The following is a 27,141-nucleotide window of genomic DNA, read 5'->3' on the forward strand; positions in this document are numbered from 1 at the left end:
ACTACTTGCGTTTTTTGGACGGGCGTGCATTCTTTGCCTTGCGCTTCGCCTGCACCTCGCGGGCGCGGTGGATCTGCTGCGCACTCTTGAGCTCGCTGTGCGCGGCGCGCGGCGCGTGCGGCGAGAGGCCCTTGCGCTCACGCGCCTTGCGCTTTTTGTGGTAGTCGTACTGCAGCTTGTCCAGCGGCTTCGGCGCCTTGGTCTGCGTGTGGTGGAAGCCGCGGTGCCGTGGGCCGCCGCGCTGGTTCACAAGCGCAGCGACGCGGCGCGCGGACGCGGCCATCGAGCTCTCGTCCTCGCCCACATGCGGCAGCTCCACCTGCTGCTCCTTGCGCCACGCGTCGAAGCGCCCGGAGCGGTAGCTGGCCGGCAGCTTGAGGCCTGTTTCCGAGCGAATCAGCTTCTGGTTGTCGGAGCCGGTGCCGTCGCCCTGGATAAACTTCTTCTTCTTCGTGTCCCAGCGTCGCTGGTTCGGCCGCTGGTTCGGCGTGCCCGGGCCGACATCGTCGCCGGCCATGTCGACGCTCACGCGGTTCGCCTGCTCCGTGAAGGAAGGGCCATGCAGCGAGTAGCCGCGCTCCTCCGCGGCGCCGCGCTGCTCGTAGTCGAGGTACACGGACGGATCGCGGAAACTCGTGCGTGTGTCAAAGACGGACGCAATCTCCGCCTCGTCGGCGGGCAAAGAGGCGGCGGCCGGCGCCTCCTCCGGCACGTCCGCGGCGGGCGCCGTGTCGCCGCGCTTGGCCGCCTCGATCGCACGCGCACGCTGCTGCTTCGCGTCGAGTGTGCGCCGCCGGTCCTGCATGAGGCGCGCGAGCGGCATGTTCGGGCCCCGTGCGCCTACTTCCAGCACCGTCTCGCCGGGACGGAACGCGTTCACCTTGGCCAGCAAGGCCGCGCGCGCGCCGGCCAGGGGGTCGTCGTGCGTGCGGCGGCGCTTGGCGTCCTCACTCGTGGCCAGCTGGTATACGTCAGGGCGCCGCAGCACATCGTGCACGCCCGCTGCCTCGAGCGGATGGCCCGCGAGGGCCCAGCCCTCGGTGCCGCCCATGAGCGCGCTGCGCTCGGCCGCCTTGAGCATGTCCTTCGCGCGGCGGTGGCTCTCTGCACTGGCCTTGGGCTGTGAGCGCACATACATGCGGTGCGCGCGCTGGACGACCTGCGCGAGGGCATCGTACGCGGTCGCCGTCGAGGACGACTCGTGCATCGCATGCCGGATCGACTCGCTCTCCGAATCCAGCACGTCGCGGGGGAACGTGCCCAGCACCAGATTCGCATGCAGGTCGTGCGCCGCGTCGCCCTGCAGCGTGTGCGACGACACGAGGGGGCGGCCGAGGAACAGCTGCAGATCACACAGGTTCGGCAGCTCGGCGTGCGTGCACAGACTCCACGCCCAGCCGCGGCGACCCGCACGCGCTGTGCGGCCGACGCGGTGCACAAAGAGGCGCGCCTGGGGCGGGAAGTCGTAGTTGATCACATGCTCCAGCACCGGCAGGTCGATACCGCGCGCGGCCAAGTCGGTCACGACGAGCAGCGACGTGCGCCCCGCGCGGAACTTGTTCATCTCGATACTGCGGGCGGCCTGGTCGAGCGACGAGTAGATGTGCGAGCACGCATAGCCCATCGTCGTGAGCATCAGCAGCAGGTACTCGACGTGGTGCTTGGTCGCACAAAAGATGACGGTCTGGTACGGCCGCAGCTGGTCGACCGGGTTCATGCGCTTGCGCTTCTTGCCGGCTGGCTCGTCCGGCTCAGGCGCGCCGGTGGGCACCTGGATGATGTGCCGCAGCAGCTGGAGCAGCGCCGCGTCTTTTTCAGCGGGCTTGACGCTGAAGAACGCCATGCGCAGGTCAGGGCTGATCTTGCTGTCCGTGTCGAGGCGGATCAGTTTCGGGTTCGCCTCGAGGCCTGCGCGCGCAAACTCGACGAGCGACTTGGGCAGCGTCGCACTGAACAGGAGCGTCTGGCGCGTCGTCGGGAGGCGGCGCAGCAGCTCCTCCAGCTGATCGGCAAAGCCCATCTCAAAGAGGCGGTCCGCCTCGTCAAACACAACGTACTCAACGGCCCTCAGGTCCAGATTCATCTCCACGACCAGGTGCAGCAAACGGCCCGGCGTCGCAATGACCACATCGGGGTTCGCCGTCATCATCGCAAACTGCTCGTCGAGCCCCTCACCACCAACGACCAGCGCCCAGCGGATCGCCTCGCGCTGCGCTTCATCGTCGGAGCGCCAGCCGCGCGCGAGGTCCTTGCCGACCTTGAGGATCTGCAGCGCCAGCTCTCGCGAGGGGCACAGGATCACCGACTTGATGCCGAACGTCGTCGAATGGCGTCCATGCAAGCGCTGGATAAGCGGGACCATGTACGAGAGCGTCTTGCCGGAACCGGTGCGCGCCATGCCCACCACGTCCTGGGGGGGCTGCGCGAGGATCGCCGGGATCGCGCGCCGCTGGATAGGCGTCGGCGTCGTAAAGCCGCGCAGCAGCAGCGCGCGCAGCAGCGACGGATGCAGCCCCATGCTCTGGAAGCTGCCGCCGCCGCTCACTATGCCGCTCGCCATAGGCGACTTGGTCTTGCCCTTGCTGGCCTGCTTCGCCACCTGCATGCCAGCCTTGACATTGTGCTTCTGCGCGGCAGCAGCAATGAACGCGGCGTCATCGTCGTCCTCCGGCGCCTGGGGCGGTGCTCGACGGGGAGGGGGCGCGAGCTCGGCGTCGTCCTCCGCGAGAAAGTCAATCTCCTTCGCCATCACCACGCAACGTCCGTACGCGGCGGACCGCCCTTTTTTGTGCATCACGTGGCCTCCGCTGTCCTACGACAGGACCATGGCGGCAGCGCTGGGTGCGCAGAGCGTCGCGCGCGCGGCGCGCCTGCTCCTCCCTGCGCGGCCTGCACAGGCGCCGTCCGGCACGGCACTTCGGTCGTACATGGTCGTGTGCATGGCATACTTTGCCCATCTGCACGGCACGACGCCGCAGCCTGTGGCGATGATGGCACACCTTGCGCGCGCGCTCCTCAGGCACCACCGCCTCGCGCGCGCCTCTCAAGTTTTGTGCGAGCTCACGCACGCGCCCATGCTGCGCGTGTGTGCGGCCGACGATACCCTCCTTCTCGATACCCTGCGTCACGGCATCCAGCGACTCGGCCGCCGCTCGTCGACGCGCTGGGTGGCGGGGCCCGACGGGCCCGCACATCCTGCCCTTGCCCTCGCGACCCTGTACGACCACTGCGCCGAGGCACACATTGCACTGCCGTGCGATGCGCTGAGCAGCTTGATTGCCACACTGGCGCGCTCGATTGACCGATCGGCGCTGGTGCGTATGCTCGACGTCCTGGCCGCCGATGTCGTGGCGCGCGCCCCGGCGGCGCACACATCGAGCGTGCTCGCAGCGCTCGTGCATGCATACGGACGTGCCAAGGAGCCGCAGCGCGGCGAGCAGATGCTGGCACACTTGGCCGTGCGCCACGGCGCGTCGATGACGACGCGCGCCTTGGCTATGCAGCACGACCCCCAGCACTTGGTGTGGCTGCGGCGCTACACGAGCGCAAAGTATGTGCCCTACGACGTGCCCCTGCATGCGCTCTGGACGAAGCACCCGGATGTGTGGAATGCCCTAGTCCGCGGGCGCATCCTGGCGGGCCATGTGGTGGGCGCGCGCATCTGGCTAGAGCGCTACCGCCTGCTCACCAAGCTGCGTGACACGGAGTCGCTCGCCGCCGTCGTGGGCCCCAAGCCCACCGCGTCGCCCTACCTCACGCTGATGCATGCGCTCTCGACATCGTCCCACTTGCGCGAGTTGTTTGTGCACGTATCGCCGGCCGAGCAGGCGTCGCTCCATGCGCGCGCGACGGATCTCGACGCGCCGTTCAAAACGACAGCCATGTACGACATTCTAGCGCTCGTGCGGGAGGACCGGGTGATTCCGGGCGTGTCGATGCTGAACCTGCTGGCCGGTTTCGAGGCGGGGTGCGGTCGGCTGGCGCGCGCTGTGGCGCTGGCCACGGAAGCGTGCCTGCTGGAGAACGGCCCTGCGAACGTGGTGCACCGCACGCGAGGAGCGACGCCTGCGGCGGCCGAGGCCGCGCATCGTGGGCTCCGCGTGCATATCTCGACGGTCCCTGTCCTCTTCACGCTGTGCGCGGCGCATGCGCGTCAGGTGCACGGGTCTCGGCCTGGGCGCGACGAGTGGCTGCCATGCGAGGTGTTTCCTGCATCGCATCCTCTTGCCTCGACCGCTGGCTCGCCTCGTGCCGTGCTGCGCCTCTGCCAGCGCTTGGTGCAAGCGCCCGCGGCGGCCAAGTATGTCCGCACCAAGGGCACCAGCGTGCTGAACGCGGCACTGGACGCGATGCTAGCGACGAATGACTGGCAGGGTGCTTGGTATGTACTGCAGCTCTATGAGCAGTGGGACGTGGAGCCCAATGCGTGGACGCAGCTGACGCTGTGGCGGCGTCTCTCGATGCTACCGCACGCCCCGGCATCGGGCGGACACAACGTGCATGCGCTGCAGCATGCGGGTATGGTGCTGGAGCACGTTCTGCAGGCACAGGGCCTGTCGCTGCCCAGCACGGAAGCAGCCCTGGACGACTTTGTACAGTAGGGTATCATTAGAGGAAGTACTCGATCGTCTCGTTGCGAGCGTGCGCTGCCTGCAGTGGCCCGTCGTGCTCATTCTCCGGGGCCGCCTCAAACGTATTAAAGTGGCGAGTGCCGTCTGGCCCGACCTCGAGGATCGACGCGAGGTTGCCACAGCGATAGCAGTAGTTGGGAGCGGACCATACGGTGCTGAGCAAGTCGCCGTACAGGACATTGTAGCCCTCCATGCACAGCTGATGCGCTCGCAATATGTGCTCCAGCTGATTTGACGCGAGAAAGTGACGCACCACCGACGCCCCAAACGTGTATCCGGCGCCGCGAGGCGAGATGGCAAACTCCTCCTTGTCCGGATCGGGGTCGGACCAGACCAGATCGGCAATGGGCCCCTCGTGCGGGATCTCGCGGAAGCGATCGAGCACCTTGATCTGGTCGAGGTAGTGCACCGACGGGGAGAGTCCGCCATGCACACAAAAGATGCGGTTGTCAATCACCACCGAGAGCGTGAGAAAATCAAACATGTCGGTAAAGTACTGCCACACGTTCGAGTCGGGATACTTGTGCATGCACTCGGCATAAAATCCATACATCTGCGTCACGGCGCGGCTCTCATGGTTCCCGCGCACCAGCTGCACACGGTGAGGGTATCGCAGTTTCAAGCATGTCAGCAGCGAGATGGTCTCGACGGAGAACAGGCCCCGATCGACATAGTCGCCTGCTATGAGCGCGTGTGCACGCACCAAGAAAGAGGTAGTTCGTATTGGGCGCATCGCCTCCAATACGGAAGATTTCGAGCAGGTCATAAAATTGCCTGCACGTCAGGCTGCGCAACCTACCCGTGAATGTCCCCGACGACCGTGACCGGCGCACTAATATGCACGACATTGCTCTCGGACATGAGCAGCTCCTTTGTCTTTTCGCACACCTCCTTTATGATGGTGTCCACGAGCAGCTGCTTGTTAAGCAGCTTCTCGATGCAGGCATCAAGATCGAGCGCCATGGCGGCTGCTGCGAAGCGGCGTGCAGGCGGCAGGGCCGGCCGTCATGATGAGTCAGCATCCCAGACCCGCGCGCGATGGTCGTGCGGCGCACGCCGAGCTCGTCATGGTGGACCAACGCGTGCTCGCTGTGAACTCGCCTGTGCTGGAGGACCCGCCGCTGGACTTTGCGCCACTGCCTGCGGTGTCATCCCAGCTGGTCGTGTTCGATTTTGACTGGTCACTGGCCGATCAGGACACGGACCGGTGGGTCCACGAAGTGCTCTCACCGCGCCTGCGCATAGAGTTTGTGCAGAAGAAGCCTACGATGCAGTTCACCGACATGTGGTATGTACCGTGGCTGACACCACAGCGCGTATCTGCTGGTGGAGCTGCACAAGGAGGGACACTCGCGCGAGGCGATCGAGGAGGCGCTGCGGTCCATGCCCATGGTACGCGTCCCGCGCTGACACGCAGCATCCCGCCATGATCCGCGGCGTGCGCGCGCTCGAAGAGTCTCACCCGCATACCGACTTTTTCCTGCTGTCCAACTCGAACGAAGTGTACATCCACACGATCCTGCCGGTACGCACGGTCGCCTCACAGTAGAGCAAGGGCCTGATGGACCCCCCGCTGTTTAAAGAGATTGTTACGAACCCTGCGCATTGGGAGCCTAGTGGGCTCCTGCGTCTGTCGCGCCGCATTCCGCCGGACGGACCGCAGCACGCCTGCCGCGTCGGATGCAGTGCGAACATGTGCAAGGGTAGGTCACACGGCGGCTGACGAGACAGGAGATGAGCTTGATGCGTTCCGCGCGCGGCACGCCAGCTCCAACTACGAGCGCATTGTCTACGTGGGTGACGGCGGCAACGACTACTGTCCGGTCCTGCGGCTAGGCAAAAACGACGTCGCGCTCGTCCGCCGTAACCGGGGTCTGGCGAAGCGCATCCTGGAGGAAGGGGGTGTGCAGTGCACTGTGCGCTACTGGAGTGGGGCGTGGGAGGCAGAGCAGCTGCTGCGTCGGCTGGGCGCCGCGGCCAGCGCGTCAGACGCGCTCTGATCCGCGACCTATGCACGCGAAGCACCGAGACGCGGGGGGAGCCTTGTACATAGGATGCGTACAATGCAATTCGTTGCGCCTCACGTGATGCCGTCGAGTAGGCTGCCGGGTTGCAGCGTGCAGAAGCGCGCTGCGTGCGCCGAAAGCCAACCTTGTTACCGCGCCGATCGTCAGGCGTGACGATGAACGTGGCTGGACCAGGGAACAGTGGTACCACGCCTAGCATGTCAAGACCTGGTCCAAATGCGCCAGCGGGTGCTGATACAGGACTCCAGCGCAAGCGCACCAACCCACTGGGCGAGCTGATCGCCACAGAGGTGCGGTACGTACACGAGATGGGTCTGGCTATTCGTCGCGTCGCGGCGGCCTGGAATCCCAGCAACTTTCCGCCGAGGGAAGTGGATACCATGTTTCGCAGCCTGGAGGCGGTCCTCCGGACGAACACGGAATTCTTGCGCTCTCTCCAGGAGATCGGCCCGAATCCGGCGTCGCCCAAGGGGCTGGGCAATCTGCTGATGCACTGGGTCGACAAGCTGCAGCCGCCCTACTGGCAGTATCTTGCCTCGTATGTGCCCAACCTGAGCGAGCTGCCGCCGGTCCAGGCTAACACCGAGCTGGCGGCCATCCTTACGCAGCTGTCCAGGGAGGTGCCGAGGACCGCGGCGGAGCCGACCTGGACCCTGGACGACTTTTTCGAACTGCCGCTCCTGCGCCTCCGGTTCTACAAGAAACTCTACAGTCGCCTGCTGCGCAGCACACAGCCTGGCCGCTCCGATCACGAGCTGCTCGCGAATGCGAATAAGAAGCTCGACATGCTCGTGGAGCGCGCCCAGCAGTGCAAGGAAGCGAAGGGGCCCGGTGCTGTGCCCAGTTCGCGAGCAGGACCTCTGGATGGGGTTCCGTCGCACGCAGCCGGCGGTGCAGCGCCGCCGCTCTATGTCCCGCCAGGACAGTCAGCCCCGTCCGTGCCCGTGCCTCGCGCGCCTGTATCGCCGGCTGGCCCAGCGCCTGGGCCTACGGGCGCCCCCATGAGCTCACCTGCACCGCCTCCGCCCTCCATGGCAGCCCCACATCGCAGCACGCCAGGGCCACCACCTATGCCGGGTAGCAGCCCGTCGACGATACCAATGAGCATTACCCAGTCTATTGAAAGGCAGTCGCTGGCCCAGATCCAAGACCGCATTGATTCCACCGCGACCGTGGACGTATTCACGCTAGAGCCAAAACACTGCCGCCTTCAAATGGCACCTCCGACGTTGCCGTTCCAGCGCCAGCTGCGTATCAACGATCGCGTACATCTGAAGCTAGCGACGTCGAACAAGGAGCGCGTGTATGAGCACGCTCGACTGATCCTGCTGACTGACCTGCTGCTAGTAGGTGAGGACCTGATGCCCCAATCGCGGCCGTCGCCTGCGCATGACATTCGTCTCATGTTTCCGCCGCTCTCGGGGCGTTTTATCGATATGGACGAACAGGCCAGCTCAAACCCGAACGAGATCCGGCTCTCGATCATGAAGCGCGTGCACCTGACTCTGGTGCTCCCTTCGCCGGAGCGCAAGGCGCAGTGGCTGCGTGACCTTCAAGCGTGCAAGCAGTTCGGCACCCAGGGCCGCTCACCCCAACAGCCGCGTGCGAGCAACGAAACGAATCGTGCGGCTGGTCCGCCTGGCGCTACGAATTCTCGTCCGTTGGTCGGTGTGCCACAGTCGCCCGAAGCGCCGCCCCGTCCGCCGACGATGATAAGCTCGCCGCCCGCGGCATTCCCGATGGGGAGCTCGACCGGCGCTCCCATGCGTCCGCCGCCGGGCCCTGCCAGTGCGGGGCTTGTGCGTCCAGCCGCACCGGGGCCGCAACCGGGCCCCACGCCGCGAGCGGCTCGGCCGCCGATGCGCTCGAGCCCTATGCCATCGCGGCCGCCGCCTTCGTCGGTGCCACTGCAGAAGGTGATGCAGCCGCTGCCGCTCGGCCCGCCCGTGGGTGGGCCACCCCAGGGTGCCGGGGCGTCTCCAGCGGTCGGAACGGCGGTGTCTCCGTTTGCGCCGGGCGGCACGGGTCCATCGAGCTCGGTGCCGACGCCGGCCCGCCCGACGTTGCCGCCCCTGCTGCTACCCAAGTCTGCTACAAGCGAGACGCTGCCCCTCGTGACTCTGGCCGAGCAGGATGCGGGGCGCGTAGCCTCGCCGGCGTCGACGGAGGCACTGACGCGTGCCAGCTCGCTCACCTCGCAAGAGTCGTTCCCCCGCATCGGCCGGCGTGCGGTAGACACGCCGGACCTGCCGGAGGGCTCGCGCGGGGAGGACAGTTACGGCACCAGCCCCATTGTACCCTCGTCCCTTTCGCGCTCGCTCGGGAGTGCAACGGAGCAAGCGTTGGCTGGCTTTACGCCAGGGGCGCCGGCGGCGGTGCGCCCGGTGAAGAACCCCGCGGTCAGCGGCGCACAGAGCGCACCGGACACACGAAAACCTGATGGCAGCGCGCCGCCGCTGCCATCACAGATGATCAAGTCTGCCGCGAATCGCCGGTCGACCGATTGGATGGGCGAGGAGGACGTCGATGCGTCGGCGGCCAAGGCGGCCATGCATCACGAAAAGCAGTCGTTTAATTTGTGCGCGCAAATGCGCTGCAAAGTCTTTCTCAAGCAGAGTTATGCACAGTGGCGCTCGCTTGGGTCGGCACGTCTGCGCCTGTACCACTTGATGCCCTCCCAAGCCAACCAACTGGTGGTGGAGAACGACAAGAAAGTGATTATCTCGTCCATCGTGCTGCCGATCGCCGTGGAGCGCGTCGGCAAGACAGGTGTGGCTGTCGAGCTGTCAGATATGGGCCGCCTCACAGGCATCGTCTATATGCTGCACATGCGCAGCGACGAGTCGGCCAACGGCCTCTTTGAGCAGTTGCTGCAGGGCTCAAGTCGCTCGCCCGTGTCCAGCCCACCCCCCAACTAGATGACATAGGAATATCGGGCCATCGGGATATGCATCGCCCACGCCCGAGCCACCAGCGACGACCATGGCGCCCCCCTCGCCGCGCGATGCGCTCCGCTGGGCGCCAAGCTCGCGCGGCACATTGACACAGCGCAAGAGGAATGGCGGCACGGCGCCAGGCGCGGAGATATGGGACATGTCTTCACACACGCCCGCCGCATCCAATTTGCAGCTGGACGCCGGGCACACAAAGGGCCACAAGCACTCGTACACGGGCGATGCCCTTGACCGCTTGGAAGATTGGCTGGGACTCAAGAGCGGGTCCTCATCTTCAGCGCAGAGCTCCGCATCGGCGCCTCGGCCCGGACCGTCACGCACGACGCACCAGGGGACGAGTGCGCCCACGGGCCGCGTCGATGTGCTTGTGCATGAGGTTGCACCCGCAGATACGCTGGAGGGCATCTCGCTGCGGTATGGCGCGGACGCCCACATCGTTCGCCGCAGCAACAAGTTATGGCCCGGCGATGCCGTTCAAATGCGTGAGCAGCTATATATCCCTCTCGCGAGCTGCCGAAAGCGGCCTCCTCATGCGCCCAGCCAGACGATGCACCGCCACACCGACGGCTCGCTGCATGCGGTGCAAGGCCCACAAGACGCGGATGCGCCAGCGTCAGACAGCGAGTGGCAGCTTACAAGTGTCGAGACAGACCAGCTCAAGTTCTTTGCTGGCGAGCGTGCGCGCCCGACGCGCGGTATACCCACAGGCCCCATGGGCGACTCGGGCCTGGATGACCTACTGGAATGGCAGGATGCACAGAGGGAGAGTATGGCGCTGCGCCCAGCGCCGTCTCCGGCGCCCGTGGTGCCCGCCCCTCCAGTCTCTCGTGACGCGGCGTGGGAGCCCAACAAGCGCACGCTGGGAGTCAAGGCGCCCGAGCGCCCGCCCGTGGACGTGGCCGACGAGCCGCTGCTACAGCAGCTGGCGTCGCCAGAGCCTGAGGCAACACCCCAGCGCACAGACCTGTTCCGCGGCACACTCCCCAACTCGGGTGCGGCGGCGCACTGGATTCGCCCGATCCACGAAAGTCTGCCGGCGCATGCGCCGCAAGCGCGTGGCCCGCGACCTGTGAATGCATCGCACCTTTTATCGGGCGTTATGAGTGGGCGCGTGCGCGTCGAAGAGGCGGTGGGCGCAGCTATGAACGAGCTGCGGCAGGCCGTGAACCGCGGGCCCCGGCGGCCCCGCGAGGAGAGCTCCCTCTTGCCATGGTAGTTATGCGCGACCTGATGCGCGCATAAACAGGAATAGCATCTCCATAACGACTTGGGTGAGTTGTCTGCGTACATACATCCGCCGCCCAGGAGCAGCAGCACAAAGATGGCGAGGTACTGCACCCACTTGGACGTCTTGGGCCCCACCTCCTTATGCTCGTGCAGGAGGCCGCGGCGGTTCGCACCCTTCGCATTCCGTAGATTCTGCGTCTCGCGTGCCTTCTGAGCGAAGCGCTCGTTCCGAGCGCGGATATCCCTGGCCGATGGCTGCGTGTGAGTGCGGCCCACGTACCATGATCGTGGTGGTCGACGTGGAACGCACGTGATGAGAGCCTCCACCGCCGCCACGCTCGCGCCAGCGCGTCCGCGACGGCCATGGAGGGCGAGTCGAGGCCGAGGCCGCGCGTGAAGCGCAACCTGACGCCAGCCGAGCAGCAGGCCGAGAAGATCAAGGAAATGTACGAGGATCCGGAAAAGGGGATGGCCCTCCCCCCCGAGATGCCGGAGCAGTGGAAGGCCTATGCCCCCCCTGAAATGGTGAAGCATGTGCAGGGCAGCACGGCCGCCGTGGGAAGCGGGGCCTTTCACATGTACAAGATGATGCGCCGCTTCGAGTCGGATCGTATTCAGGCCATGCAGGCGGAGGCCGACCGAGTACGTGGCGATCACTCACGCGCAGATTCAAGCGCAGGCAGCCTTCGATGCGAAGCGCGACGCTCAGGCCCAGCTCGATGAGGCCAAAACGAGCAAGAATCGGGCCAAGCGCGAGAAGAAGAAGAGAGCGCAGCAGCGGGCCAAGGAGGCTTCGTCCAGCACACAGACCCCAAACGCCGAGCCAGAGGCGGCCGATGACCTGCCACGCAAGCGCCGCGTCGTGGCCGGCGCGAGCAGCGACGCCCCCGCCTCCGCGCCCGCCGATGCCTAGCTGCTAGCCGCCATAGATACCCCTCGGCATCACGTGCAGTATGCCCGTGCGCTTCGCTTGCACGATCATGGCAGGGACCGCCGCCGCCGGCGTCGGCCACGGCGAGGACAATATGCGGCCGCCTCCGGACCATGTCATGCAGGACATTGCGGATTATGTGCACAACTACCAGATTGATTCAGACACGGCGTACGATACGGCGCGCCTGTGTCTTCTCGACTCGCTCGGCTGTGCGATGGAGGCGCTGCGGTTCCCTGCGGCGCGCGCACTGTGTGGGCCGGTCGTCGACGGCACGATCGTGCCGAACGGCACGCGTGTGGTCGGCACATCGTACGTACTCGATCCGATTCGCGGGGCCTTCAACATCGGCGCCTTGATCCGCTGGCTCGACTTTAACGATACATGGCTCGCGGCCGAGTGGGGCCATCCGTCGGACAACCTCGGCGCAATTTTGGCTGTGGCCGACTGGCTCTCGCGCACGAACCAGTCGCGCGGCAGAGCGCCGCTCACGATGCAGGATGTGTTGACCGCCGCCATCAAGGCGCATGAGATCCAGGGCAACTTGGCCATCCTCAACAGCTTTAATCGCGTGGGACTCGACCACGTCGTTCTCGTCAAAGTGGCCAGCACAGCCGTGGTCTCGCATATGCTGGGACTTAGTCGCGACCAGACAATCGATGCGATTTCACAGGCGTGGGTCGATGGGCAGCCGCTGCGCACGTACCGCCATGCGCCCAATGCAGGCTCACGCAAATCGTGGGCGGCCGGCGATGCCTGTGCACGTGCAGTCAACCTCGCACTGCTCGTCCAGCGGGGCGAGGGCGGCTACAACTCGGTGCTAACCGCGAAGACATGGGGTTTCTATGACGTCCTGTTCAAAGGACGGCCGTTCGAGTTCCAGCGTCCATACACCTCGTATGTGATGGAGAATGTGCTGTTCAAGCTGGTGCCCGCCGAATTCCATGCGCAGACGGCCGTAGAGGCTGCTGTGGAGCTGCACAAGCAGCTGCAACGCCGCGGTAAGACGAGCGATGACATCCAGCGCATCCGTATCCGCACGCAGGAAGCCGCTGTTCGCATCATCAGCAAACAGGGCCCCCTCAACAACTATGCGGACCGCGACCACTGTATCCAATACATGGTGGCCGTGCCGCTGATTAAGGGCTCCCTGGAGCCCAGCGACTACACGGACGAGGCCGCGGCCGATGCTCGAATCGATGCACTGCGTGCCAAGACACGTGTGGAGGAAGAGCCGCGGTACACCCGGGAGTACTATGAGCCCGACAAGCGCTCGATCGGAAATGCCGTGTCGCTCGTGCTGAACGATGGCTCGGCGATCGACGAGGTCGCTCTGGACTATGTACGTATGACGCACTGACTCTTGCAGCCCGTGGGGCATGCGCGCCGCCGCCAGGAAGCCGTCCCGTTGATCGAAGAGAAACTTGCCAAGCACCTACACGGCCACCTGACAGCAGAGCGTCGGGCCCAGATCTTGGCCCTGCTGACAGACCATGCTTCCCTGCTCCGAATGGAGGTGCCTGCATTTATGGAGGTAGGTCCCGCGATCGGCTGACACATGCAGCTGTGGATCCCGTAGTCGCCGACATAGCGCACGGACATGTGGTATCACGTGCTTCTCATCTTCGGACCATGTCCATCCTCCGGTCGCTGCCCCGCGTCCTGCCCACGGCTCTGCCTCGTGTTGCGCGCACCTATGCCAGTGTATCTGTGGGGGCTGCAGAGCCCGCCTCGGGACTCTGTGGCGCTATCGGCAACACGCCTTTGATGCGCTTGAACTCGATTAGCGACGAGATTGGTTCAGACGTATACGGTAAGGCCGAATTCATGGAGCCAGGCGGTAGCGTCAAGGACCGCGCCGCCCTGTACATTGTCCTGGATGCAGAGAAGAAGGGTCTGCTGAAGCCGGGTGGTACTGTCGTGGAAGGCACAGCCGGCAACACGGGTATTGGCCTGGCGCATGTATGCCGTGCCCGTGGCTACCGGTGTGTGATCTACATGCCCAACACGCAGTCGGAAGAGAAGATCAATCTGCTGCGCATGCTGGGTGCAGAGGTGTACCCTGTGCCTGCGGTGCCATTTGACAACCCGCAAAACTACAACCACCAGGCGGCCCGCCACGCGGAGCAGCTGGAGAATGCGGTGTGGACGAATCAATTTGACAATGTCGCGAACCGTGAGGCGCATATTCTCACGACCGGTCCTGAGATCTGGGAGCAGACGCGCAGCACCGGCCTCGATGGCTTCATCTGTGCGACGGGCACGGGTGGTACGCTCGCAGGCATCACGCGCTACCTGAAGGAGAAGTCGAACGGCCAGGTGCAGTGCTGGCTCGCTGATCCGCCGGGCTCGGTGCTGCATGGCTATGTGCAGTCGAAGGGCGCTGAACTGGCGCGCACTGGCACTGGCTCGATTACGGAGGGAATCGGCCAAGGCCGCGTTACCTCGAACCTGCGCCCCGACATCGATCTCCTGGACAACAGTCTTCACATTGAGGACGAGGCTAGCATCGCTATGGTGTACCGCATGCTGGACGAGGAGGGTCTGTACATCGGCGCCTCGTCGGCACTGAATATTGTCGCGGCTCAGCGCATGGCCGAGAAGCTTGGAAAGGGCAGCAAGGTGGCGACGATCATCTGCGATGGTGCTGCACGCTACCAGACGCGCCTGTTTAGCCGCAAGTGGCTCGAGAGCAAGAACCTGCTGGCCGCGATCCCGGAGCGCCTGCACAGGTATATCGCACTGCCATAGGATTATATAAGCAACCCAGCGTCTCCGTGCGCCTGCAGCCGCGCCCGTGTGCTCCATCCCACTCCACCGAGCAAGCGCCCGCGCCGCGGGAGCATGGTACGAGGTGGACACGGTATCGAGGCCTCCGGGTCGGAAGAACCCTGGGCGGACGACTCGACGGGGGAGGACTCTTCGGTGCCGAGCCATGGGAGCGATGGCCCCGAAGCGCTGGAGGATCGCGCCGAGACAGTGGCGGTGGCGGAGGCCCGCCTGATGGACGGGAGGCTCACTGAGGCGGCGCGGCAGCAGATACAGCCCACGAGTGATACGGCGCACTATGCGGGAGGCCCTGCGCAGCGTGATTCCCTCGTGCACATGTCGGCGTCAACGCGCTCCCCGTCGCCAGTGACCTCGAGCAGCAGCTCGTCGATTGAGTCGACATCGATGACTGAGGTGGTGCAAGGGCGCGAGACGGCGTCTAGTACCACATCCACAGCTGCATCGATGTCGATGCGCATGAAGCGACCGGGGCAGCCGCAGTTCGAGGGATTCTGGCAGGTCCAGTCGCTCGAGGACCTACGGCCGATGACAGACATCCGCGCGCTCTGCGACAAGCAGCGCCGTGCTGATCCCGCAGGTGGGCTTGTGAGTCCGCTCAAGGCGCTCACGTCGTATCTGCACCACACGTACCACATGGTGAATCCAGCGTTTGTGTATGAGTTGGCATTCAACCCGCGGCGGGTGCTCACCAAGCCGAGTAAGCCCATGTACAACGATGGGCATGACAACGAGGACAGTGACTATATTCTGTATGTGAACGACTATCTGGGAGGCGAGGATGGGCATCGGTACCTGATCCTCGACGTGCTGGGCCAAGGAACCTTCGGGCAGGTGGTCAAGTGCCAGAATATGACGACGCACGATATTGTGGCCGTCAAGGTGATCAAGAACAAGCCCGCGTACTTCAACCAAAGCATGATGGAGGTCACGATCCTCGAGACGCTCAACCAGCACTGGGACCCTGACGACCGGCATAACATCTTGCGTCTGCAGGACACGTTTATCCACCACAAGCACTTGTGTCTGGTGTTTGAGCTGCTGTCGTCGAATTTGTACGAGCTTATCAAGCAAAACTCGTTCCGAGGCCTGAGTACGAGCCTGGTGCGTGTGTTTGTTACACAGTTGCTCGATGCGCTCGTCGTGCTCAAAGATGCGCGGCTGATCCACTGCGATTTAAAGCCTGAGAATATTCTGCTGCGTACGCTGCAGACGCCTTCGATCAAGCTCGTCGACTTCGGCTCGGCGTGCCACGAGGAGCAGACGGTGTACACGTATATTCAAAGCCGGTTCTACCGCTCGCCCGAGGTGCTTCTCGGCCTGTCGTACACGGCGGCGATCGATATGTGGTCGCTCGGGTGCATTGCGGCCGAGTTGTTTCTGGGCCTCCCCATCTTCCCCGGCACGTCTGAGTACAACCAGATTAGCCGTATCGTCCACATGCTCGGCGTGCCGCCCGCCTATATGATGGAGCGTGGCCGTCAGACTCGCGAGTTCTTCAATGTGCACACGGACTCGTACGGGCGCCTCACATACCAGCTCAAGCCCATGGACCAGTACTCGCGCGAGCACCGCGTCCAGGAGCAAGCGAGCAAGCAGTACTTTCCGGGCACGACGCTGCCTGAAATTATCCGGCTCACGCCTATGCCGCGGCGCAGTGGGCGCGCCGCAGATACAGAAAAGGAGATGGCCAACCGCGCCGCGTTCACCGACTTTGTGGCGGGCTTGCTGAACCTCAACCCGTTGGAGCGCTGGACGCCCCAGCAGGCAAAGCAGCACCCCTTTATCACCGGTGAGCCGTTCACGCAGCCATGGGTTCCGCCCCGCACCACACCGCCACAGCCGGCCCCGCCGAGTGCGGCCGCCGAGGCGACGGCGGCTGCGTCGCCGGCCATCTACGAAGACACTGTGTCGGAGGACCCGTACGCAGTCGCCCAGCCGTACGCGCGCGCACAGGGCAAGCGCGCCTCCTATATATCGCCGCCCGGATCGCGAGCGTATGGGACTGACGCGCCGAGCCACACGATTGTGGGATCGCCGTCGACCGGCACGCATCACATGTATGATCGGGAGCCGGCGTACTCCGCCGGGGCGTCGCTTCCAGTGTATGCCACGGCGCCGGCGGCTAGCGTGGTATCGCACGAGCCCGATGCCGCATGGACGTGGAGCCCGGCCGGCACACCACTGGCGTCGGTCCGCGGTGGGGCAACGGCGCAGGCGACGCCCATGTATCCTGCCGGTGCACCAGCGGGCTTTTCGGTGGTGGTGCACGGCAACGAGCCATATGGGCACACCGAGCAGGGTGGTCGGCGGCCGTTTCACAACTTGTCGCCCGCGGCCGCCCAGTACAGTGTGCCGTATGGGCCGACACACGACACGACCGATACGATGAACGACCCGTACGCGCAGGCGCCGCGGTACGCCGGGCCGCCGCTGCACGACGACCGGCGCATGGATCCCAACGTGCTTCCTATGTATGTAAACCGACCTCCATAGGACTACCGCCATGGCCGCGCAGGCACCGCACGCTTCGTGGGCGATAGGATCGGCGAGGCCGCACGCGGCTTGGTGGGCGATGGGCGCTCACGTTGCGCGGAGCTGGGCCGTGGCCGTGCGCCAGGATGGGGCAAGCCACTGGGCCCCAAGCTCCGCCGCCGCGCCAGTGTAGCCTGGCGCGTCGCGGCCACGGGCGAGGCGGCCGGATCGAACTCCATAAACTCAAACGGCGTGGGTCCCACAGGGGAGTGCACCTCGCTCGCGAGACGTGATGCGGGTCGCGCGCTCCGCGACGCACTCCGCGATAGGCCGCCGACCGGCACAGGGAGAGAGCTTTTCGACTTGCGCAGCTCACCGGGCGTCTCCGGGCGCTGGGGCGATGCGGCATAGCTCGGCGTCGGTGCACGCCACGCCGGCGATGGCGGCACCCCACTGCCGCTTGCCGACATGCTCGAGCGCGGGCGCGGCAGCGAGCTGCGCTGCCAACGTCGCTGCGGTTTGTCGGCCGTGGGCACGGCCTGAGCGTGCTGCAGGCGCTGCTGCAGCTGCTGCATATGTTCGCGCAGACGCTCCAGTGTGTGCGCCGGCGCGGGTGCGGGCGCGGGGCGACGACGCACCACGAGATCAGCGAGCGTCAGTTCGTCGTCCGCCGAGGCGAGGGGCGCCGAGGGGCCCTCGGCGTGGGCATCAACGGCAGGCGCTGGGGCCGCAGTCTTGGCGGCGTGACGCTGGACAGCGAAGAGCTCTTCGCGCACTTCGCGCACCTCGTCCTTGAGACGCTGGTTGTCCGCCTCGATGCGGCTCTTGGCCTCGAGCTCCATCTCGAGGAGCGCGGTGCGCTCCATGACCTTGTTGTAACGGAGCTCCATATCGCTGAGCGACGACTGGATCATGCTTCGTCAGCGCCGAAACGTACCGCTCTGCATTCTCGAGCGCGTCATTGTCGAGCTCCATATCGCGCAGCTTCGCCTTATACATGGCATGCGTCTCGCGCAAGCTCGAGAGCTCCTTGTGTAGGTCGGCCATTGTCGTGCTGTGCTCCGTGAGCGACGCCTGGTGCTTTTGCTGTGGTCAGTCGACGTATGCGCACCCGCCATTCGTCCACATCTGCACGCAGCTGCTCGTTCTCGGCGGCCAGAGCATCGGCGCGCTGGTGCGCAGCGGCCATATCCGCCTCCATCTCCGCCTCGAGCTCCTTGCTGCTCTCCATAAAGTCTTGGAGCCCCGTCTCGGCCTCCTGCAGTGCAGAGCGCATCTGCTCGACCTGCTCGCGCCAATACCGCGCCTCCTCCGCCGCATTCGCGAACGACGGCAGCGCGTCCGTCATGGTGGGCAGCGAACCACAGTCACGTGCAAACCAACACAAGCCGCGCGCGCCGCGCGCGGCTGTGCTTCGGCGGCGCAGCGATGGACGGCGCAGCAGCGACGCCCGTGCGGCGGTCCGCAATGGTGGCCACGCCCACCCGCACACCGAGCCTGCGTGCGCGTACCCCGTCGCGTGCGGACGCAGGAACGCCCGCCCGCCGCGAGCGTGCCCTGGAAGTCGGCGACGCTGTTTCATTTGAGGGCACCGACCTGACTGGCGTGCTGCGGTACCTGGGCCCGGTGCACGGACGTGATGGCATGTTTGCTGGCCTCGAGCTCACAGGTCTGTCGTACGGCCAAGGCAAGAACGACGGCACAATACAAGGGTGCGTAACAGGCGCTGACCGCAGTGTACAGTACTTTGCGACCTCGCCCAACAATGGTGTGTTTGGCCCCGCCGCCAAACTCGTCGCGCTGCCATCCGTACGGCCCACGAGTGCGACGGCCCGCCCCCTGTCGTCGCTCTCTGGTCGTAACAGCCGCACAGACGGCCGTGAGCGCGATGCGCCACCCACCCCTAGCAGCGAGCGCCCGCGGCGACGCCAAAGTGGTGTGCCCATGCTGTCGTCGACGCCACGCGCGACGCCGCGGCGCAGCATGGGCGGTGGCGTAGCGCGCACGGCGCGCACACAGCCTGCGTGGGCCACACCGCCAGTGCCGCGCCGTGTGCCGACGCCCGGCCGCCCTGGCTCGTCGACTGCGCCGCGGCGCCCCGGAAGCGCGGCGCGCGTCCTGCCGCAGCGCGACGACCCAATAGGCTGGGGGGACGAGGCGGAGCCGGTGCCACATGGGGCGCACCAGGACCTGCTGGAGCAGCTGGCGCTCCCTCCGAGCGTCTCGAGTGGGGCCGTTGATGAGGCGGGTGTGCCGACGGCTGAGTACGAGCGCCTATGTGATGAGCTTGCGGACGTACGGCGCCAGCTCGCTGACTGGGAGCATGAGTGTGCCGAGCTGCGGCAGGCAGCGCAGCAGCGCGAGCAAGAAGGGGAGGAGCTCAAGCGCCTCGAGCTCGAGGACGAGGGGCGGCGGCGCCAGGCGCTAGAGCGGCAGACAGCCGAGCTGCAGCGCCAGCTGAGCGAGGCGCTCGACACAGCGACAGTGGCAGCCGACGTCCACGATGCACTCGAGCGCCAGAGTACGCAGCATGCTGAACGCATTGCCGAGCTTGAAGCGGCCTTGGCCGCTGCGCAAATCCGTGCGGAGCATGCCGCGCGGCCGCACGACGCCGAGACAGATGATTCACAAGCACTGACGCTGCTGCAGGCCAAGGTCGAGCAGATGACAGCCGCCTGGGCGCGTGAGCGCACGGACCTAACAGACCGGATCGCGACGCTGCAAGCGCGCGCCGACCGGACAAGCGTGCTGGAGCGCGAGCTGAGCGAGGCGCAGCAGCGCGCGGCGCACGATATATCAGGCCCCAGTGCTGCAGAGATTGATAATGCGAGCCTCAAGGAGCAGCTTGCGCACCTGCAGTCGAAAGCCGAGACGCTGGAGGCCGAGCTCGCGGAGGCCAGAGCGGCCCTGGAACAGACCACCAAGGCCAACGCGCAGGCGCAGGCAGCGTGGACAGAGCGCACGCAGGCCGAGGCCGAGCAGCTGCGCGACAACGCGGCGCAGTGGGAGGCGCGTGCGCACGACGCCGAGGCGCAGGCGCAGGCACTGCGTAAAGAGTGTGACGAATGCCGCGCGACGCTGGAGCGTGAGCGCGCCGATACCGAGGCCCTCCGTGATAGCCCTCACACGCCGCATTTGGGCACAGGGGTGCCGGCGTCGCCCGGCGGCGTGGACCTTGAGGTGGTGCGGTCGCTCGAGGCGCGCATTGCCCAGCTTGAGCGCGAAAAGGCAGAGGAGCGTGCGCACTTTACCAAGGAGATGGCCGAGCTCGAGTCGCTCGTCGAGTCGCGCATCTTCCGTGAAGACGAGCTGGAGACGGAGCTGGAGCGCCTGCGCGCTGCAGCTGCATCGTAGATCTAGTCGCCCTCAAAGCCACCCACATCGGTGTGGCGTCTGGGTTAGTGGTGCAGCGTACTGGATGCGCCCGGGGTGCGCGAGCGAGTACGACGAGTACGACGCGCGTGTCACGCGGTGGGCCGCAAGGAGCTGTGTTAGTGCATGTGCATACCTCGCGGTACTTGGCGCGCTCGGCGTCGAGTGCGGCTTGCGCGGCCTGGAGGGCCTGCTCCATCGTGGCCTGTCGCGTGCGTGCCGCATCTGCCGTAGCATTAAGCAAGAGCGAGAGCTGGGTGAGATGGATGGCGTACCTCGGCCAGCAGCGGCACACTAGCACGGGCCGCGTCGTGTGCGCTGCACGGCAAGAGGGTGACGACGTGGGGGCCCTGGGCCGTATGGATCTGTGTGAGGACCGCACACGTACGGTCAGCATGCATGACTCGGCCATGGATTCCTGCGCCTCGGTGTCCTCGTCGGGCGTATCATAGTCGAGCAGCTGGACATGCAGGTGCGGCTGATCCCAGGCACGCTGGATCGCGGCGGCCAGCGATGCATCCCAGATGGCAGGCGCATGCCACCAGCATGTGCGCCGCCGCCTAAGATCGGCAGACTCCCATGCTACGTATATGTGCCAGGCCGTCTCGCTCTCATGCGCCGCCACAACGTACCGCCCATCCGCCGCAGGCACGATACTCGCAAGCGCCGTCATCGCGCACAGACAGGCCACGTGGCAAGAAAAAAAGACAGTCGGCGAGCGACAGGCTTGCGACGTGCATCATGGTGCGGGTGAAAAAGCGCGCGTCCAAGCGCATGACGCTGAAGCAGCGTGCCAAAATCCATAAGAAGGTGCAAGAGCATGGGCGAAAGCAGCGGCGCGAGGCACGGCGCAACCCCCAGCGCAAGTCCAAGAAGGCGGACCCTGGCATCCCGAACCTGTTCCCGTACAAGGAAGAACTGCTGAATGAGATGGAGGAGCGCCGCCGAATCGCGGCGGAGCAGCGCATGCTTGCGAAGGAAAAGCACCATGAGGACGACGAGGACGATGCTGAGGACGAGGAAGAAGAGCCTGTGCCGGAGCCGGCACAGGCGACGCCACATGTGCGGCCGCGCGCGCCGATGCTTAGCCGGCCGCTCGCGGATGTTGTCGCGCCTAAAAGTGAAATCAAGGCTGTGGTGTACGTGCTGGATGCTCGTGATCCGTCGAGTTTTCGCCGGGCTTGGCTGGAGTCGCAGCTGCGCTCGAACAAGAGCCCCAAGCTGACGCTGGCGCTCGCCAAGGCCGACCTGGTGCCGTCGGAAGTGCTCACAGGGTGGTTGTATGATCTGCGGCGCGCAGGACTGGCCGCATTCCCTACGAGCGTGCGGCCGGGTGCGGAACCGGAGGGCGTGGATGCTCTTGCTGCGCACTTGCGCGCGGTGAGTAAGGGCGATGTTGCCGTGCTTGGCCTTGAGCATGTGGGCAAGACGGATCTTGCTGCCGCACTGCAGGACACTATGGAAGGCGTGCAGGTGTACGATACACCGAGTCTTGTCCGCTCGGCGATGCCTATGCCCACGGAGGACGACGAAGATGATATGGCCGAGGAGCTGAGTCGTATGGAGAACCAGGCCAAGCTTCTGTGGACCCTCATGCGGAACCAGGGACAGGTGCAGCGTTTCAAGGACCCTGTGGCCCTTGTGCGCATGCTGTTGCCGCGTGTGGCGCATCCTGTGGATCTGATGATCGCGTATGGAACGCCAGCCTTTGGCTCGTTTGTGCCGGAGCGCGCGACGTTGGCCGATGACGTGCCTGATGACGAGGCGATGCGCGAGTACGAGCGACAGACCGAGACCAAGGCTATGGCCGATACGGAGGAGTTTCTGATCGGCGTGGCGCGATCCGTCGGTCGCCTGAAACGTATGGGTATGCCCGATACGGCCGGCGCCGCGCGCCTGCTGCTACGCGACTGGGCGCATGGCGGACTGGGATACTATGCGATGCCTCATACCAAGGCCAAGGCGGTGCAAACGAAAGGCTCGAAGCAGGACAAGGCGCTGTGGGCCGAGGTCGAGCAACTTGTACAGGATATGGGCGCAGTGCTCCCGCGCAAAGAGTGGCGACAGGCCTGGGCCTCGAAGGAGCTTCGCCTAAAGGCACTAGAAAAGGCGCCTTATGATGAGGACAAGCTGGCCTTTATGCCGATCCTGGAGGACCTTGACGAGGACGACGAGGTGGAAGAGGACGACGTCGAAGAGGACGACAACGAAGAGGACGACGACGAAGAGGACGACGACGACGACGACGAAGAGGACGACGACGATGAGGATGAGGAGGATGAGGAAGGCGATGATAACATTGATGACGACGATGAGGAGGATATCGATGATGGAGACCTCGACGAAGAAGACCTCGACGAACAGCTGGTCCCGCCGTCTTCCAGGAAACGCTCCAAGGCCCCGATGAACGAGCGTGCCCGTAAACTATCCAAACCTACCAAGGAGGCGCGACCGGCCAAGGCGCCTCGTCCGTCCAAGGCGACTCGACCTGCGCAGGCGCCGCCCAAACGACGTACTCCGGCACCTGGAGAGGCCTATGATATCAATGCGTACTTTTAGAGCGCGTTTTAGCACTATACATCTTTCGCAGCGAGTACAGGGAGCTTGTCACCCGGTACAAAGTGGCGCTCGACGCGATCCTCGGTAATGACAGCGAGGCGGATCGTGCCACCAGAGGAGCCATCGCGGCGCATCGCAAGGCTGAGCGCTGGAGTCAGAGAGATCCACGTACCGTTCCGAACAAACTCAAGTGTCTGCTCCTTCGACCAGCCTTCGCGCCATGTGGCATCGCAGTAGCCATAGATATACGCCGAGCCCGAACCACCAATTGCCCATGGCTGCTCAAAGACGCCGCCGCCCAGAGGCACATTGAATACGCGGCCGCCATGCTGCTTGTCCCAGCCAGCCACAATGATACCTGCCGTAAGGCGGTCCTTGTTCTGGTAGATGAGCTCCTGGAAAAGGTTCGCTGCCACGGCGGTTGGCGGCGGCTGCTCCTGCATCACGCTGTACAGTTGCAGATGATATGTCACCACATCCGCCAGCGCCTGTGTATCGGCTGCCGATCCTGAGCGGCAGCAGTAGATGCGGTCCGAGAGGTGCGTCAGCTTGTCAGTGACACGGTTTGCCTGGCATGAGCAGCGCATGAGCACGTACAATATAAGAGCCCATCGTCGTACGTGAGTCGGCGCCGATCACGACACCGCCATCAAAGGCGACAGCCATGATGGATGTCTGGTATCAGTGCGTCCATACATACGCCGAGGTCGACTTCTCCTTTCTTCAGCTGCGCCACGTCGACGGCGTCCATGGAGGCAGGCGATGCACCGTAGGGTCGCGCCTGGCTGGCGTCAGCGCCTCGCCCGATCGTCCACGTGATCGAAGCCACAACGCCCCACCCCGCGGTCCTGTCTCCACCATCTCAGCCGCGATGGGGCAGCAGGGGTCGCAGTTGCTCAATGATATGGAGCAAAACACTCATTGTAGGTTGGTTTCACTTATGCATAGTCTCCGCACAGGAGATTCAGCGCCTAAAGAAGCGATTCCTGAAGCTTGACCGCGACGGATCAGGCTCAATTGACCGCGACGAATTCTTGCAGATCCCTGCGATCGCCAACAATCCGCTGGCCCAGCGGCTCATATCGATTTTTGATGCAGAGTATGTGTTTGCCGCTCACCTCAGTGGCGGAGGTACTGTGGACTTCCAAGAGTTCGTGCATGGCCTGAGCGTCTTTACGAGCCAAGGCAGCCGCGAGGAAAAACTGCAGTGTATGTGTGATGGGCTCATGGGCAGTCGTATTCAAGGTTTACGATATGGACCGGGATGGTTTCATTTCGAATGGTGAACTATTTATTGTCCTCAAGATGATGGTTGGTGGTAACTTGAAAGACCAGCAGCTCCAGCAGATCGTCGACAAGACGATCATGGAGGCTGACAAGAATGGTGATGGAAAAATTGACTTTTACGAGTTTCTCGACATGGTAAACAATACGGATGTCGCGAAACAACTCACGTTGGAGGTGCGTCGCGGCCGTCTTACACACAGGACCTGTTCTAGAGGATTCCCTCGACCCCGCCCCTTCACATAGATGTATGACACAAACCGCCTATCGTTTGGTTCCTATGTAAAGCGCGCACGCGCCAGAGGGCGCAAGGTATCTACCAACGATGCCGTCGAGAACTGCCGACGCTCCAGGCGGTTGAGCCGGCGCGCCGTCAGAGCGTTGCGCTGCGTGCGTTGACCCCGTACAGGGAAACCGCCCGCATGCCGGCGACCTACATAGGAGCCGATCGAGCGGTGGTGTGCAATATTTGCCAGCATTTCCCTGCGCAAGTCACCCTCAATCCGGATGGAGCGAAGAGGGTCCATCCCCGAATTCGGCCGCTGCGACGGCGGCAGGTCTGCGGCATTTTCAGAGGCATTGGCCTGCGGCACCGGACCATCTACATTCGCCCGTGTTGGAGAAGCGGATCGCGCTGGAATCAGACTGGGCGACGAGAGGTAGGCAGAGAGCTCGGTAACTTGGGCCTCGGTGAGCGACCCTACTGTCGCACGCTCATGCACCTGGATACGGGCACAAATGCGGCGCGCAGTATCGTACGAGATACCATAGAAATTTGTCAAGGCAATCTGCAATCAGTAGCATCGTACATACGCGCACGAGCTTGTGGTCCGGCAAGTACGCGCCCAGCAGGTACATGATGGGCCGGGGCCATGCACCATCGCTGCTGCGCGAAGACGAGACTGGAGGTCACGTGTCCATCACAAGAATACAGGCTATGGTACAGGGCGCCGAGCTACGGGGAAGAGAGCGGCGAGGGTATCTGCGCAGGTTGGACGTCAAATACCATATCGATGTGCTTTTGAAGCGTCTCGATTATGTGCACAGTGGTAGGGCGAGCGTCCGGCTTAGCCTCAACCATGCATTGGATGAGATCGCGCAGCTCGTCCGGCAGGCGATCGCCTCCTGGCATGATCAGCGCGGGTGCCCCATCCGCATAAGGTCGTTCATCCCTCGCGACCGAGTCAGAAAATGTGTGAAGAGGGGGAAGTTCGTCATGAAGCTCTTGCATAGGCAGATCGCGCGACGAAGCAGAGGGGGTCCGGGAACCCGCCAAGCGCGCTGTCGCACCGACCGTTTTCGCGCGTTGTCCCGGCTGCTGCACGGTGCGCGAGCGCCTCAGCTTATGCTCCTGAGAGGTAGGCAGAGTTAAAAAGGATTCATGGGCCACGCTCGCTGCATTGCTTGTGCTAGAGGTATGGATGGAAGCAGCCCGCATGAGGGAGGCTCCATGCGACGTCGGTGGCTTGGCCGTAGCAGCGATGGCTCGTGGCGTGTATGTGGCAATAACTCCTTTAGGTGAGGGGCTTGGATCTAGTAGCCGGTCCACCACATGCAAGGGGAGCACGTCGGATTCGTGCATGACTGACGAGTGCGAGTCTAGACTGGGGCTGGACGTGAGCGAAGACAACGGCGAGGCGGATGGGGGCTGAGTATCAAGGCCCATGTGTATGCGCTCGATACGATCTCCCTCCTCGCTGCTGAAGAAAACGTTCTGCCGCTGGCGCATGGCCATAACGCTGTTCACGCGGTGGCTGGGCTCAACACCTGTGGCAAGCGTATACAATAGAACACCTAAGCTGAATATATCCAGTGTGTACGACAGTGCCGGATGGGCAAGGCCGGTCATTTCGGAGGGCGACCAGGGTGTGGTATTGAAGAGTTCAGGTGCGCGGAAGGCAGGTGTGCCGACTGTGTACGTATCGGTTGCCGGTGACGATGCATTCGAGAAGAGGACCGAAGAAAAATCACACAATTTCACCGACAAAGTGGGCGTCAATAGCACATTCTCTTGCTTGATGTCACCATGGACGCAGCCCCGCTGGTGAAGCCACTGAATTGTGCTGGCTAGTTGCAGGGCCCAGTCGAGCCATTGAGGTAAAGTGACGGCCGTCGGCCGCCGCCGGACAAAAGAGCCCAGCGAGAAGGGTAGGTACTCCAGCACGATTAGCAAGTGCGGTGGGTCATCATGGGCCTGGCGCATTTCGGCAGAGTCTTGCACGCGAAATTCGACTTCATCCAAGACGCCCAGCAGACGCACAATATGCTCGTGGTGGCCGAGACGACGCAAGGCAAAGGCCTCTTCTAAGCCTGCCAGCTGTGACTCGCGGTCCACCTGGAGCCGCTTTACGGCACACAGCTGCCAAGACACTGACTTGGTAGTCTGATCATGCGAGCGCGGAGCATAGGCACCCAAGTAAACCTCGGAACTCCGTCCTTCACCCAGCTTGAAGGCACGCTCGAGAAACACGCGAATGTCAATGTTCTGCTCGGACCGAATGCGTCGTTTCTCTGTCTCACGCTCATCAACAGACATGCGCCCAAATGAGGGAGTTTTGCTGTGCTGAGGACGCACGGGCCGGGTCACGGCAAAGGTGCTAGGCTTGCGCGGAGAATCATGCTCAGAATCTATGCGCTTAGGCGGCAAGAGCCGCGGAGGCGAGGGAGAATCCACATGGCTGTAGAACAAATCGTTTTTGGACATGGATGTTGTCATACGCGCGTCCATAGACCATCGGTGGGACGCGCCGGACAAGCACAATTGTGCTAGTATCACTTCCGCCTACACTCCCTTTCCCCGCTATGCACGGGCTGCGCATGCACTGCGCCGTTGATATCACGTGACTTCCAAAGACACGGCCAGCCTGGTGCCGCTCGACGCGCCCGCAACCAGA

The 27,141-nt window shown here is 64.1% G+C and overlaps 16 protein-coding genes across 16 annotated transcripts; 11 read left to right on the plus strand and 5 right to left on the minus strand.

Moving 5' to 3' along the window:
- Window position 1: 1 nt before the first annotated feature.
- On the minus strand, window positions 2-2,749 carry MSY001_2482 (uncharacterized protein; the record flags this gene model as incomplete). The annotated part of the gene is made up of 1 exon (XM_018884339.1): window positions 2-2,749. The coding sequence occupies one exon, from the start codon at window positions 2,747-2,749 to the stop codon at window positions 2-4; it is 2,748 nt and encodes a 915-aa protein (XP_018741008.1).
- Window positions 2,750-3,497: 748 nt separating this feature from the next.
- MSY001_2483 (uncharacterized protein) lies at window positions 3,498-4,601 on the plus strand (the record flags this gene model as incomplete). The annotated part of the gene is made up of 2 exons (XM_018884340.1): window positions 3,498-4,300; window positions 4,325-4,601. The coding sequence occupies 2 exons, from the start codon at window positions 3,498-3,500 to the stop codon at window positions 4,599-4,601; spliced, it is 1,080 nt and encodes a 359-aa protein (XP_018741009.1).
- A 7-nt stretch (window positions 4,602-4,608) lies between these two features.
- MSY001_2484 (uncharacterized protein) lies at window positions 4,609-5,594 on the minus strand (the record flags this gene model as incomplete). Its single annotated transcript, XM_018884341.1, has 2 exons — window positions 4,609-5,367; window positions 5,451-5,594. 2 exons carry the CDS (start codon window positions 5,592-5,594, stop codon window positions 4,609-4,611), a joined length of 903 nt encoding a protein of 300 aa, XP_018741010.1.
- A 44-nt stretch (window positions 5,595-5,638) lies between these two features.
- MSY001_2485 (uncharacterized protein) lies at window positions 5,639-6,631 on the plus strand (the record flags this gene model as incomplete). The annotated part of the gene is made up of 5 exons (XM_018884342.1): window positions 5,639-5,919; window positions 5,945-6,023; window positions 6,049-6,156; window positions 6,181-6,334; window positions 6,363-6,631. The coding sequence occupies 5 exons, from the start codon at window positions 5,639-5,641 to the stop codon at window positions 6,629-6,631; spliced, it is 891 nt and encodes a 296-aa protein (XP_018741011.1).
- A 182-nt stretch (window positions 6,632-6,813) lies between these two features.
- On the plus strand, window positions 6,814-7,663 carry MSY001_2486 (uncharacterized protein; the record flags this gene model as incomplete). The annotated part of the gene is given in 2 exon segments (XM_018884344.1): window positions 6,814-7,489; window positions 7,503-7,663. 2 exon segments carry the CDS (start codon window positions 6,814-6,816, stop codon window positions 7,661-7,663), a joined length of 837 nt encoding a protein of 278 aa, XP_018741012.1.
- Window positions 7,664-8,577: 914 nt separating this feature from the next.
- MSY001_2487 (uncharacterized protein) lies at window positions 8,578-9,576 on the plus strand (the record flags this gene model as incomplete). The annotated part of the gene is given in 2 exon segments (XM_018884345.1): window positions 8,578-9,258; window positions 9,274-9,576. 2 exon segments carry the CDS (start codon window positions 8,578-8,580, stop codon window positions 9,574-9,576), a joined length of 984 nt encoding a protein of 327 aa, XP_018741013.1.
- Window positions 9,577-9,640: 64 nt separating this feature from the next.
- Window positions 9,641-10,828, plus strand: MSY001_2488 (uncharacterized protein; the record flags this gene model as incomplete). Its single annotated transcript, XM_018884346.1, has 1 exon — window positions 9,641-10,828. The coding sequence occupies one exon, from the start codon at window positions 9,641-9,643 to the stop codon at window positions 10,826-10,828; it is 1,188 nt and encodes a 395-aa protein (XP_018741014.1).
- Window positions 10,829-11,819: 991 nt separating this feature from the next.
- On the plus strand, window positions 11,820-13,349 carry MSY001_2489 (uncharacterized protein; the record flags this gene model as incomplete). Its single annotated transcript, XM_018884347.1, has 3 exons — window positions 11,820-13,112; window positions 13,140-13,304; window positions 13,335-13,349. 3 exons carry the CDS (start codon window positions 11,820-11,822, stop codon window positions 13,347-13,349), a joined length of 1,473 nt encoding a protein of 490 aa, XP_018741015.1.
- Window positions 13,350-13,402: 53 nt separating this feature from the next.
- On the plus strand, window positions 13,403-14,521 carry MSY001_2490 (uncharacterized protein; the record flags this gene model as incomplete). Its single annotated transcript, XM_018884348.1, has 1 exon — window positions 13,403-14,521. One exon carries the CDS (start codon window positions 13,403-13,405, stop codon window positions 14,519-14,521), a length of 1,119 nt encoding a protein of 372 aa, XP_018741016.1.
- Window positions 14,522-14,944: 423 nt separating this feature from the next.
- Window positions 14,945-16,686, plus strand: MSY001_2491 (uncharacterized protein; the record flags this gene model as incomplete). Its single annotated transcript, XM_018884349.1, has 2 exons — window positions 14,945-16,554; window positions 16,662-16,686. The coding sequence occupies 2 exons, from the start codon at window positions 14,945-14,947 to the stop codon at window positions 16,684-16,686; spliced, it is 1,635 nt and encodes a 544-aa protein (XP_018741017.1).
- A 369-nt stretch (window positions 16,687-17,055) lies between these two features.
- MSY001_2492 (uncharacterized protein) lies at window positions 17,056-18,380 on the minus strand (the record flags this gene model as incomplete). The annotated part of the gene is made up of 3 exons (XM_018884350.1): window positions 17,056-17,937; window positions 17,966-18,118; window positions 18,144-18,380. 3 exons carry the CDS (start codon window positions 18,378-18,380, stop codon window positions 17,056-17,058), a joined length of 1,272 nt encoding a protein of 423 aa, XP_018741018.1.
- Window positions 18,381-18,460: 80 nt separating this feature from the next.
- Window positions 18,461-20,386, plus strand: MSY001_2493 (uncharacterized protein; the record flags this gene model as incomplete). The annotated part of the gene is made up of 1 exon (XM_018884351.1): window positions 18,461-20,386. The coding sequence occupies one exon, from the start codon at window positions 18,461-18,463 to the stop codon at window positions 20,384-20,386; it is 1,926 nt and encodes a 641-aa protein (XP_018741019.1).
- A 759-nt stretch (window positions 20,387-21,145) lies between these two features.
- On the plus strand, window positions 21,146-22,963 carry MSY001_2494 (uncharacterized protein; the record flags this gene model as incomplete). Its single annotated transcript, XM_018884352.1, has 1 exon — window positions 21,146-22,963. One exon carries the CDS (start codon window positions 21,146-21,148, stop codon window positions 22,961-22,963), a length of 1,818 nt encoding a protein of 605 aa, XP_018741020.1.
- A 14-nt stretch (window positions 22,964-22,977) lies between these two features.
- On the minus strand, window positions 22,978-23,629 carry MSY001_2495 (uncharacterized protein; the record flags this gene model as incomplete). The annotated part of the gene is made up of 2 exons (XM_018884353.1): window positions 22,978-23,532; window positions 23,561-23,629. The coding sequence occupies 2 exons, from the start codon at window positions 23,627-23,629 to the stop codon at window positions 22,978-22,980; spliced, it is 624 nt and encodes a 207-aa protein (XP_018741021.1).
- A 205-nt stretch (window positions 23,630-23,834) lies between these two features.
- MSY001_2496 (uncharacterized protein) lies at window positions 23,835-24,462 on the plus strand (the record flags this gene model as incomplete). The annotated part of the gene is made up of 4 exons (XM_018884355.1): window positions 23,835-23,886; window positions 23,912-24,172; window positions 24,198-24,424; window positions 24,451-24,462. The coding sequence occupies 4 exons, from the start codon at window positions 23,835-23,837 to the stop codon at window positions 24,460-24,462; spliced, it is 552 nt and encodes a 183-aa protein (XP_018741022.1).
- Window positions 24,463-24,525: 63 nt separating this feature from the next.
- Window positions 24,526-25,105, minus strand: MSY001_2497 (uncharacterized protein; the record flags this gene model as incomplete). Its single annotated transcript, XM_018884356.1, has 2 exons — window positions 24,526-25,035; window positions 25,061-25,105. The coding sequence occupies 2 exons, from the start codon at window positions 25,103-25,105 to the stop codon at window positions 24,526-24,528; spliced, it is 555 nt and encodes a 184-aa protein (XP_018741023.1).
- Window positions 25,106-27,141: the final 2,036 nt, after the last annotated feature.

Source organism: Malassezia sympodialis, genomic scaffold (genome assembly GCF_000349305.1).
Source record: "Malassezia sympodialis ATCC 42132 genomic scaffold, msy_sf_11, whole genome shotgun sequence".
NCBI classification, from domain to species: domain Eukaryota; kingdom Fungi; phylum Basidiomycota; class Malasseziomycetes; order Malasseziales; family Malasseziaceae; genus Malassezia; species Malassezia sympodialis.